Source organism: Jaculus jaculus, chromosome 6 (genome assembly GCF_020740685.1).
Source record: "Jaculus jaculus isolate mJacJac1 chromosome 6, mJacJac1.mat.Y.cur, whole genome shotgun sequence".
Lineage (NCBI taxonomy): Eukaryota > Metazoa > Chordata > Mammalia > Rodentia > Dipodidae > Jaculus > Jaculus jaculus.
Genome location: NC_059107.1, coordinates 98,567,043 through 98,579,593, shown reverse-complemented (window position 1 = coordinate 98,579,593; position 12,551 = coordinate 98,567,043). Strand labels below are relative to the sequence as shown.

The 12,551-nt window shown below is 36.0% G+C and overlaps 1 protein-coding gene across 1 annotated transcript; it reads right to left on the bottom strand.

Moving 5' to 3' along the window:
- Positions 1 to 324: 324 nt before the first annotated feature.
- On the bottom strand, positions 325 to 948 carry LOC101601670 (olfactory receptor 6C3-like). The gene has a single exon (XM_045153353.1). The coding sequence runs from the start codon at positions 946 to 948 to the stop codon at positions 325 to 327; it is 624 nt and encodes a 207-aa protein (XP_045009288.1).
- Between the last annotated feature and the right edge of the window lie 11,603 nt (positions 949 to 12,551).

The following is a 12,551-nucleotide window of genomic DNA, read 5'->3' as shown; positions in this document are numbered from 1 at the left end:
ATCAAAATATTCCAAATCTATGATTACATTTAACCTACACAGGTTTGAGAAGACATGATATAGTCACTTCCAGGTTCAAATGAAAGCTAAGGCTCAGCACTGAGGCAGACATGGATGGGTGGTAGACGATACAAGAATTAAAATTTTATATCTTCTCTATGACACATTATAGTGTATTCATTCACATTAACACAATGTTTTATTGTTAACACTATTTTATAACTTAAATTCCTGAAGACTTGTTTTAATTCTGATTTCACAAGGTATAAATAAGTGGGTTCAACATGGAAGCAATGGAAGTGTTAAGAACAGCTACTTCTTTGTTTAGTGATGCAGAAGGTTTGACATAGGTGAGTTTGCAACTTCCAAAGAAATGGAGATGACAATGATGTGAGAAGAACAGGTGGAGAAGGCCTTCTTCCTCTGTCTGGCAGATGGGATTCTCAGAATGGTGCTGATGATGCAGCTGTAGGACAGAATCACCAGTGCCAAGGTGAGCAGCAGAGTAACAAAGGCAAAGTAGAAGCCAATCCTCTCCAAAAGCCACGTATCAGAGCATGAGAGCTGTAAAATGGGGAAGTAATCACAGGAGAAGTGATCAATGACATTGGAAGCACAGAAATCCAGGCTGAGGATGAGCATGAGTGGTGGAAAGATAGTCAGAAAGCCTGCCAGCCAGGAAGTGAGGACCAGAAGGGAGCAAAGCTTCTTGTTCATGATGATGGTGTAATGCAGAGGCTTGCAGATAGCAACGTAGCGATCATAAGACATAGCAGTTAGAAGGAAAAACTCAGACACACCCATGGAGATGAAGAAATATAACTGAGCTAAGCAATTGTTATAGGAAATGGTCCTCAGTTTAGTAATTATTGATGCCAAAAATCTGGGGATAGAAACACTAATGAATATAATTTCTAAGAAGGAGAAATTCTGGAGGAAGAAATACATAGGAGTCTTTAGATGAACATCAAGCAAGTTGAGGATGATAATGGTTAGATTTCCGGAGATATTTACTATGCAAGGTTTTTTATTTTTATTTTATAAGATGAGAGATGGCACCCAGAATTAGTCTTTCTGTTAAGAATTTCCTGGGATATTTGGAGTTTTATTATTCAATATGGATTTCAGAAGTATTTCATTTTCTACTACTGTGAAAAACATTATTGCAATTTTATTGAGGACTGTGTTGAAAAAGTGTCTTTTGTCAAGACATTAATTTCATTAATTTATGAGCATGGGAGGTCTTTCCATTTTCTAGTGTCTTATTCAGTATTTTAAAGTTTTATTGTAGAGGTCTTTCATCTCTTTGTTTGGTTAAGTGATAGGTAGTTCTTGAAGGTGTGAATGGTATTTTGTCCTTATTTCTTTCTTAGTAAGTTCATTATTGGAACATTGAAAGGGTACTGACTACCTGCTGATTTTATATCTTGCTATGTTGCTGAAAATTTTGTCATGTATAAAAGTTTTCTGGTGGAGTTCTTAGGGTATATGATTTAAGTATAGGATTATGCCATATCCAAATAGGAATAATTTAATGATTAACAATTTTATGAACTTTTTTTATTACTTTTTTGAGACAGGGTCTTATATAGCTTAGTCTGGACTGATCTTGAATAGCAAGAGATGATCTTGGACTCCTGAATGTCTTGCCTACCCCTCCTAATTGCTGGGAGTGCATTCATTGCCATCACACTTGACTGAGTATATGTATACCTTTTAGTTTTCTTTCTCTTTTGTTATTTTGCTACATTGTGGTACATTGAATAGCGCATTGATAAGAGTGGAGAGAATGGGCACCCTTGCCCTGTTCCAGATTTTAGTATAATGACTACTTTTGTTGCAATCAGCCTTTGTTTTGTTGTTTCTTCCTTATATTCCTAGTTTTTTTTTTTCTGTGCTTTTATCATAAAGGGAGGTAGAACTTGGTGAAAGCCCATTTCTATATCCATTCAGGTGATCCTTTGATTTTTCCTCCTAATTCTATTAATGTGTCATATTATTAATTTGCACTATGTTCAACCATACTTGCATCCCTTGTATGAAAATAGCTAGGCCAAGCTGTAAGAGCTTAAACCTTGCCAAAATTTTATTGAAAATTTTAGCCTTTATGTTCACCAGGAAATTTAGTGTACAGTTTTCTTAATGTTTATGATTTTCTGGTTTTGCTATGAGTAAAATGCTGACTTCATAGAATGTGTTTGGTAGTGTCCCTTCTGTATTATGAAACAGTATTGGAAACACTGGCTTTGCTCACATTTAAGGGTTGGATACAATTAGATTATGTTTTTAACATCTTCTTGATTTACTTTTTTAAAAAAATATTATTTTTTATTAAGTGGTATCTTTGTATGGACACATCATGTGTTGTTACCATCTGCTCCCTCATCACTGCTCCCATTCTACTGAGGGCCCTCCTCAGTGACATTGCTGGTGTTCACCATGGGGTTGTGGGTTATGAGTTGTGAGAGCAGCAGGCAGACATTGTGGGGTGGCCATGCCTCTGAATATTCCTTCCCGCCCTTTGGCTCTTACAATATTTCCACCCTCTTGTCCACAAAGTTCCCTGAGCCTTGGTGGGTGTGTCTTAATTTTACTTCAGTGTGGAGCTCTAAGGAGCTCCTGGATTTCTGCTTTGATATGTTTTGAGTATCCTCAGTGTCTGTCTCCATCACCCTAGAGTAGGTTTTCAGGTTCACCATGGAAGCAACACTGCTTCTCATCTTGCCAATTCCTCTGTGGTTTCACCTGGGCCCTGGCTGATGTGTGGGGGTGGTTCATCTCCTGACAGGGAGTCAGCTATCATTTCTTATCTTGATAGATTTTGGTAGTCCTCAGTTCTTGTTGCCTTCTAAAAAAGAAAAACAGACTATCTAAAGGAGAGTGAGATCATCATAGATTTAAGGGAGGAGGGTTAAGCATTGTTAATTAAGAGATATTTTGATAGATATAACCTCCCTTTTGGCCAAAGATGTGTGGGAGCTTTTCACTGGAGTTCATAATCTTATTCTCCATAGGATTCTGTCTTGATTCCTAGTTTCAGCTATGGGTCCCTTTCCATTTAGCCAATAAGAGAGCCATTGGCTCCCCACATAGGCTGTGTTCCACTACTTGTTGCAGCTCACCTGCTTACTCACAAAAGTGTTGCCCATTTTCCTTTGGTAGCTCCTGTAGTGCTTTTCATTACTATATGAGCTAATTTCTTGGAACTGGCCTCCTTCCAGATTCTAGCTGAAATAGTGGATGTTTCATATTGGAAGCACGTGGTATCTTCAGCAATAGGGTCTTACCTTATACCTCAGGTAGATAACCAACTACTTTGACAGAAGCCTGTCTTACTTGGGAACTTCATGTGTCTCTCCAATGAACAGTTCAATGTGGGTTGTAATTGATTTCTGGTACTGGGAATTAGAAGCCAGAACCAAATGTTTTAGGGTTAGGCTTCATCCCACCCTCTCCAGGGCCCCTCTGACAGACAAGCCCCCCACACTCCTTTTGAGTGTTATATCTTTCAGTCTTCCCTCAAAGAAGAAGATTTCTATGGTACCAATTAATTTTAGATTTAGTTTGGTGTATATCTCCCCTCCCCTGCCTTCCCATTCCCCTCTCCCCAAACCCTCTCATTCCACTTATCTGTCCCTGGAGGTACCTGTCAGGTGTGCCTGCATCTCAAGCTGTTTCAGGTTAGGAACCACAAGTGAGGGAGAACATGCAGTGTCTTTCTGTGCTCATATGAGTTCTCTTAGTATGATCTGTTCCAAATCCACCCATTTTCCTACAAATTTTATTATATCATTTTCCTTACTACTCAGTAGAATTCCGTTGTGTATATGTACCCATATTCATTATCCATTGGTCAAACAATGGGCATCTGGGCTGATTCCAATTCTTAGCTATTGTGAATTAAGTAGCTATAAACATGGCTGAGCAAATATCTCTGCAGTGAAGACTGGAGCCTTTTAGGGTAGATGCCCAGTAGGAGAATGGATGGGTCAGTTAGTAGCTCTATTTTCATCTTTTTTAGGATTCTCCATACTGATTTCCATAGTGGTTGTACAAGTTTGCACTCCCACCATCAGTGAATGAGGGTTCTTCTTTCATCACATCTTCCCCATCATTTATCGTCATTTGTTTTTTTAAGGATTGTCATCCTGACTGGAGTAAGGTGGAATCTCATAGTTGTTTTAATTTGCATTTTCCTGATATTTAAGAATGTTGAACTTTTCCTTAAGTGAGTATTAGCTATTTGTATTTTTTTTCCTTTGAGAATTCCCTATTCAGTTCTCTGCCCATTTTTTGAGATGATTGCTTGAATTTTTAAAAATTAGTTATGTACCCAGTGTGTATATAGTAATGTTGAGTTAGTTTCCTACCCCCTCTGCAGGGACCCTCTTTGTTGGGGAATGTGGGTCTTACATTGTGGGGTTGGCCATCAGTTACATTTTTATTGCTCAGTTTTTTGAGTTCTTTATAGATTCTAGATATTAGGCCTCTGCCAGTGGTATAGCTAGTAGGATTTTCTATCATTCTATGGGTAGTCTGTTGGTACTGGTTATGGTATGTTTGTATGGACAAAAGATTTTGTGATTCATGAGACCACACTAGTTGAGTATTTGGTTAATCTGGGCTATGGGGGTCCTATTCATGGTCTTCTACACTCCTATATCATGGAGCACCCCTTATTTTTGCCTTCCAGTCATTTAAGAGTTCCAGGTTTTACATTGAGGTCTTTAATATGCTTTGAGTTGATTTCTGTGCATGGTGAGAGGACTGGGTAAAGTTTCCTTTTTCTACATGTGGTTATCCAAGTTGTCCAGCACCATTTGTTGAAGGTACTATCTTTTCTTCAGTCTAGGTTGTTGGCTCCTTTTTCAAAGATCAAGTCACTGTAGTTACTTGGATTAAGGGCTGGGTCTTCAGTTCTGTTCCATTGGTCTATATGTCTTTTTTTTTTTTTTTTTAATGCCAGTACCATGCTGCTTTTGCTGCTGCAACTTTGTAGTATCACTTTAAATCAGGTATGGCAATACCTCCAAGACCTTCTGCCATTCCATGTAACTTCTGAGATTATTTTTTCTATCTCTGTGAAGAATAAAGCTGGTTTTTAAAATTGGTATTGCATTGGATTTTATATTGCTTTGGGCAGGATTGCCATTTTCACAATGTTAATTCTACCTATCCAGGAACATGGAAGGTCTTTCCACTTCTAATGTCTTCCTCAGTTTCTTCCTTGGGTATTTTTATGTTTTTAGTATATAGGCCTTACTCCTTCTTGGTTACTGTTGTTCCAACATATTTGATTTTTTTGTGGCTATTGAAAATGGGACAACCTCATTGATTTCTTTCTCTGCCTTTTGCATGTAGGAAGGCTATTAATTTTTGTTTGTTAGTTTTTCACACAGCCATGTTGCTAAAGGAATTTATCATGTTTAGAAGTTTTATGGTAGAGCCTTTTGGATCATGTATGTATAGGATCATGTCATCTGCAAATAGGGCTAGTTTTTCTTTGCAATTTGTATCCCCCTCTTTTTTTTTTTTTTTAAATCTTTCTCCTGCCTTGTTGTTTGGGCTAGAATTTCCATTATGATGTTGAAGAGCAGTGATGAGAGTGGGCACTCCTGTCTTCTTCTGGGTTTTTGTGGAACTCCTTGTGTCTTTCCCCCTTAAGTATGATTTGGGCTGCAGGTGATTTCTATATAGTCTTTATTATGTTGAAACATAAACCCTCCATAACTCTTCTTTCCAGCATTTTGATCACAAAGTGATGCGTATTTATTAAAGGTCTTCTCTGCTTCTATTGAAATGATCATGTAATTCTTATGTTAAAGTTTATGTGGTATATTATGTTATTATGTTCATATATTGAACCATCCCTGCCTCCCTGGGATAAAGGCTGCTTGATCCAGGTGTATAATGTTTCTAATGTGTTGTCAAATTTGGTTTGCAAAGATTTTGTTCAGAATTTTTGCTTCCATATTCATCAGGGATATAGACCTATAGTTTTCTTGTATCTCTGTATGGTAGTGGGGGAATGCTAGCTTCATAGAAGGAGTTGGCAAGCATCCATTGTTCTTTGATTATGTGAAAAAGCTTGGGAAACAATGGTTTCAGTTCCTTGATGAAGGTTTGATAGAATTTGACTGAGATCCAACATGTTCTGGATTTTTCTTTTGGGGGAGGTTTTTGATTGCCTTTTCAACCTATATGGGTGTCTTATGTTTATTTAGGAAACTTTTCTACTCTGGTTTTAGTTTTGATAGGTGGTATTTGTCTAGGAATTTATCCATTGCTTCCAGGTTATCTAATTTTGTGCAGTAGATGTTTTGGAAATATGTGCTGATGATTCTTCCAATTTCATCTTTGAAATGACCTCCTCCTTTGCATTTCTAATTGTGTTAATTTGAGACTTCTATTATTTTCATTGGATCAAATTGGCCATGGATTTATCAATCCTGTTTATTTACTTCTTTTTCAAAGAACCAGCTCTTAGTCTTGTCATTTTTAAAAATCATTTTCTTAATTTTCAATTCATTAATTTCTTCTATGATCTTAATTCTTTCTTTCTGTCTAGAACTCTTAGGGTTGCATTGTTCTTGTTTTCCAGTGCTTTTAGGTGGATGGTTAGGTTATTTTGAGATCTTTCTTTGCTATGAAGGCATTTAGTGCTACAAGTTTTCACCTTAGGACTGTCTTCATTGTGTCCCATAAGTTTTGTTATGTTGTGTTTTTATTCTCACTCAATTCTAGAAACTTTAAAATTTCCCTTTCAATTTCTTCCATGACCCACTCATTGTTTAATAGTTTGTTGTTCAGTATCCAGGATGTGGTATATTTTCTGTTGTTTATCTTGTTATTTTTCAAGTTTAATGCATTGTGTTCATATAAGATGCAGGAAGCTATGTTAATTTTCCTTACTTTAAGGAGCCATGCATTATGCCCTAATATATGGTATATTTTTGAGAAGGTTCTGTGGGTTGCTAAAAAGAATGTGTATTCGTAGAATTGGGATGGAATATTCTGTAGATGTCTGTTAGGTCTAGTTGATCTTTGGTGTTGCTAAGCTCTATTTCCCTGTTAATTTTCTGCTTGGATCATTACTTTATTGATGATAGTAGGGTATTGAAGTCCTACTATGATAGTATTGAGATTTATTTCTGATATGTTGTCAGTAGGTTTCTCTTTATAAAATATGGTGCAACTGTGTTTAGTGCATGTGGATTTATGACTGCAATATCCTGTTATTAGATTGGCCCCAAGATGAGTAAAATGTGGCCTTCTTTGTCATTTTTTACTACTTCTGATTTGAAGTCTATTTGTCAGATATTTGTATAGCCACACTCATTTAATTCTTATTTCCAGTTGCTTGGAAGATAATTTTCCTTCCTATCACTTGGAGGAGGTATCTATCCTTGATGGTGGTATAGGATCCATTTTTCCAATCCACCCCATTAACTTATATCTTAAAAAAAAAAAACAAAAACAAAAACAAAAAAAACCAAAAAACAGCTCTTCACTGGGTGTTTGCCTGTGAAGCCTAAGAACCCCTGTTTTAGGCTGGATTCCCCAGTATCCACATAAGCCAAAAGGTGGCACATGCATCTGGAGTTCGTTTGCTGTGGCTGGAAGCCCTGGTGTACCCATTCTCTCCCTCCCTCTGCCTCTTTCTCTCTCTCTCTGTTTGTTGTTCTCAAATAAATAAATAAGATTAAACAAAAAAAATTTTTTTTTTTTTAGTTTTTTGAGATAGGGTCTCACTTTAGCTCAGGCTGACCTGTAATTCTCTATGTAGTCTCAGGGTGGCCTAAAACTCAATTCATGGTGATCCTCTTACCTCTGCCTCCTGAGTGCTGGGATTAAAGGCATGCACCACCATGCCTGGCTTTTCATACATTTTTATGATTTTCTTTTTCATTTTCATAAGTTATCTCTTCTGGGATATTTTCTGGAAGAATCCTGTAATTCTATTTCATCCTACATTTTACTTTCTTATGAAACATTTCACTTTATGACAATTACTTCTTCTAATTCATTAATCCAAAATTTAATTAACATGCTTATTATATATATATATCCACTTCCAGAGACCAGCACTTGGAGTAAAATAAGCTTTGCATCAGTATAATTTCCTATGTGTAATTTCTGAATTGATTAATGTGTATTTATTGTTTGTCTAAATTATTCTAGATATTGTAAAAAGCTCAATTTTTACTTGTAAGAATTTTCACTGTCTCTAAAGGACACAGACATATATACCAAATATTGTTATTCAGTGTGTAATTAGTTTTATAATAAGAGCCTATAAAATATTATGGGTAGAGACTATGCTTTCTCAGGAGAACCCAACCATAATGAAAATAAAATATATTCAATGAAAGAAGAATGAGGTACAGCATTAGAAATTATTCAGGAGTATTACATAAACTTTATGTGCTACAGACTGAGTGCAACTAACAGAAAAGACCCATAAAATTTTCATCTGGGTTTAGCAAAACCTACATCACATACCTGCTGGACACTGCTTATGCAAACTTTGCATGCATTAGTTTCTCCATGTATAACATAGGAAAGATGTAACCCATTCCAAATTCAGTAAATATATGCTGTTGGAACTATTTTCCACTCAGTGAAACATAATAGTTAAAGGTCTGCAGAAGCCAAGAGCATGTTTAAATGCTTGATCTGCTAATGGCAGCAGAAGCAGTATTAACTGGAAAGATGGAAGATCAAAATATGAAAAGATACATTAGCAGGCATATTGTTTTGGGCAATGTCAGTAATTTCTAAATATGCTTAACACAAGAATTCTAGATATCTTTAATTTTGTTTTTAATTGGTATCCAATAATTGCATATATTTTGGGGTTTAGTGTAATATTCAATACATGTACACATTGTATTATAACCAAATCAGGGTATTTTGTGTATCTCTGATCTCAAACAGTCATTATTTCTTTCCACTTTTCTACATTATGATTCTTAGTGTTACATAGTTAAGATGTCTGGGATATAGTTATTTTATCTACATTGTATATGTACCTCAAGTTGTCTTAAAGTCATTATCATTACTTGATACTTCCAAATGAAGAAGTCATTGAAAGTGCCTATGAGATAGAAAGTCAATATTTACTCTTTCAAGTTAGGGATATTGGTCTTGAGCATGTCTGTGTTAGAATCAAGGATACTAGGGAATAGCAGCCATTGATTTAAAATATTTGTAAATTTTGAAGAAGCAGTATATAAATGTAATAGTGTGTGTGGTGGTTTGAATAGAATAGATGGCCCCTAACATATTCAGTTGTTTATTTGTTTGTAGTTTGCATTCTGCAGCCACCTGGCTGGAGGCAATGTCACTGGGTGGATCTTTAGGTGTGGTGGTGGGTTTCAGATTTCAATATAAAGATATGCAAAGTGTGCCTAGCTGAAGTACCTGAAGTGTGCTATGGCTTTTGACCTTTAGGCTTGTACTTCTCTCTCTCTGCTTGGTCCTGTGAAGGCAGGCCAGCTTCTTCTGCCATTTATGGAACTTCCCCTGGATCTGTAAGCTTCAATAAATATCCTTTCCTCCATAACAGTGCCTGGCCTGAAAGGTCATCTCAGTGAACCTGAATCTGTCTGCTACAGTGTGTTTAGAATATAGATAATAGAGTCAGATAACTGGAGAAAAGAATTTGGGGTTTAATTAAACTTTTATATTATAAAGATAAACAAATGGTTGCAATTTGATTTAATTTACCACTCTCAATATATGTACCTTAAATAGTCTTAAAGAAGTAGTTGCAAGGATTTCATGTCTTTCAAGGTGCACAGAAATTACCTAAATGAACAGTTACCACAAAAAGAGATTAATTGTCCAAAAAAGGATTCCATATGAACCAAGATAGAACAAGAAGCCAGAATTTTAGGGTGATTTCTGTTCGGATTATGTTCTAACCCCTTTCTGGCTTGAAAATTATTGAGGTTTATTTTAGGTATCTTTTGTTCTAAATATTCATTTCTTTCTTCTTTTTATTTTAAGCATTTTATTGCCTCCACTAAGCCCATAGAGGAATGTTGTGATTTTTTTTTGGGGGGGGTTTCAAGATAGGGTCTCACTCTAGCTCAGGCTGACTTGGAATTCACTATGTAGTCTCAGTCTGACCTTGAACTTGTGGCAATTTTTTTTACCTCTGCCTCACGAGTGCTGGGATTAAAGGCATGTGCCACCACACCCGGCTTGTTGTGCTATTTTATATATGCCCTTAAATCTCTCACATCTTCTCTTATTTATAGGTTATCTTTACCCCTATCAGAATGAAGGTTTCCTGGGATTCAGGCTGTTGTAATAACTACTATGGATATAAGACATTAGAATTGTTTGTCTGATACATACTTATAGACTTCATATAAAACCAAAGCCATACATATGTTATATTTTACCTACATTGAGCTTTAGGAATCATGGTATAGAGTTTTATTTTATTTTATATATTTTTTTTATTTATTTGAGAGAGACAGGGAGAGAGAATGGCATGCCAGTGCTTCTAACCACTGCAAACAAACTCCAGATTTATGTGCCACCATGTGCATCTGGCTTACATTGGTCTGGAGAATGCAACATAAGTCTTTAGGCTTTGCAGGCAAGTGCATTAACTGCTAAGCTTTCTTTAGCCCTAGAGTTTTAATCATAACTACAAATGGTCTGTTATTGTTTTGGACCAAAGTAACATAATACAAGCATTGGAACCTCCTGTCTTGACTCATTGTCCTCAAATATTTGAAGTTTCTACAAGACAGAACCTTCACTCTATTTGAAGTGTGACCCATTAATGGATGATCTTGTATCTCAGAACCTGAAGCTTCCCTGCTTATTTCTCAGCAACTCTATCAAGAACTATTCCCAAGTTCAACAGAATTTTTGTCTCATGTGTTCAGTGAGTTTACCATATTGTCCATTTTCAGATGTGCCCACAAGTATATTCCCAGTGTGAAAGTAGAAGAGTATGCAATAAACATCAATTGTTGATGTTACTATAGTGCACAACAATTCTGACAGTTGCTATATTCTTTTGAACATACTCTAGCAAATTAGTTGGACTTCGGGTTTTGATTTTATTAAAATTTAATACATATCTGGATAAAATAACTGTTGGATAGATAATAAAATAGAAACAGAAAAGGAAAGACAGAGAGAGAGAGAGAGAGAGAGAGAGAGAGAGAGAGAGAGATCAAGATCTGAGGGTTGTTTTTCCAATGTCTGAAAAGTTCTATTTTATTATGTGAATTAATTCTTTATTCTTTATATAAATGTATTCTCTACTTTCTGAAAGCCTTATTCATATTTTCATAATGCTAAATTATAGCACAATTTGGTTTTTAATATGAAAATATTTTTTGTCAATTCATTCTTCTTCTGAATTAACTAAGGAGCAATGGTCTCAACTTTTCTCAGACCATTTAAATGGTGAATGATATAAGTCTTCCATAAACAGGATCATGGACATATATTCACTTTTCTAATTGTCTTTATCTTCCTCATCATTGTCACCAGCATATTTTGAATATATTTGAATGCATTAATCCATATTCATTACCACTCTATTCACAGTTGCTATGAAATGGAACCTGCCCAGATGTCCAACAACAGATGAAAGAATAATGAAAATATGGGACATTTACATAATATACACAATGAAATTTTATTCAGCATAAATAAAAATGAAATTATTTTCTGAAAAAATTGATGGAATATAAAAATATACTAAATGAGTTAGTCCAAACTCAGAGAAACAAATAAAATATCTTCTTTCTTTCATATGCAGATCCTAGCTTTGAAGTTTTAGAGATTTTTTTTTTAAGTTGAAATGAGTCTCTGTAGAAGCCAGGAATCAAGAAAGGAGCCATGGGAGTTGAGGACTAAAGGGAAAAGGTATAGTAAAATACATGTGATATAAAAGTGAGGGGCAAATTCTAGATGTGGAAATTCTATGGAGTGGGGGTGATTAGGGGACTGGAGGAAGTAAAAGGGATTGCCAAAACTAAGCATGTATAAGAAGCCATATAGAGATCTACTAGCTTACAAGTTAATTAACAACATAAGTAAATTAAATCTGAAATAGCAAGGCATGGTGGTGCATGCCTTTAATTCCTGCACTTGGGAGGCAGAGGTAGGAGGATCACTGTGAGTTCAAGGCCACCCTGAGACTACATAGTGAATTCCAGGTCAGCCTGGGCTAGAGTGAGACCCTACTTCAAAAAACCCAAAAACCAAAACAAAACCAACAATAACAACAAAAATCTAAAATAAAAGGCAAAGAAAAAAGGGTTTCAATGGAGGTACTCTTATGGGTGTATAGTGTACCTCACAGAAGCTATAGGTTATTAATCAAGAATCCTAGCATCAGATGGGGGATACTTCCCTATGAATTGTTGTCCTCAAAGGTCCTAGAAGTCCCTAAAATAAATGCACTTAGTTGCCCACCGGAACTGGATGGTAGAGCCTATTGATGAATACACCAGGTGCTTTGGTTTCAGGGCATAATCAACTGAAGCTGAAACTGAACTGGAAGCCTCTTTGCT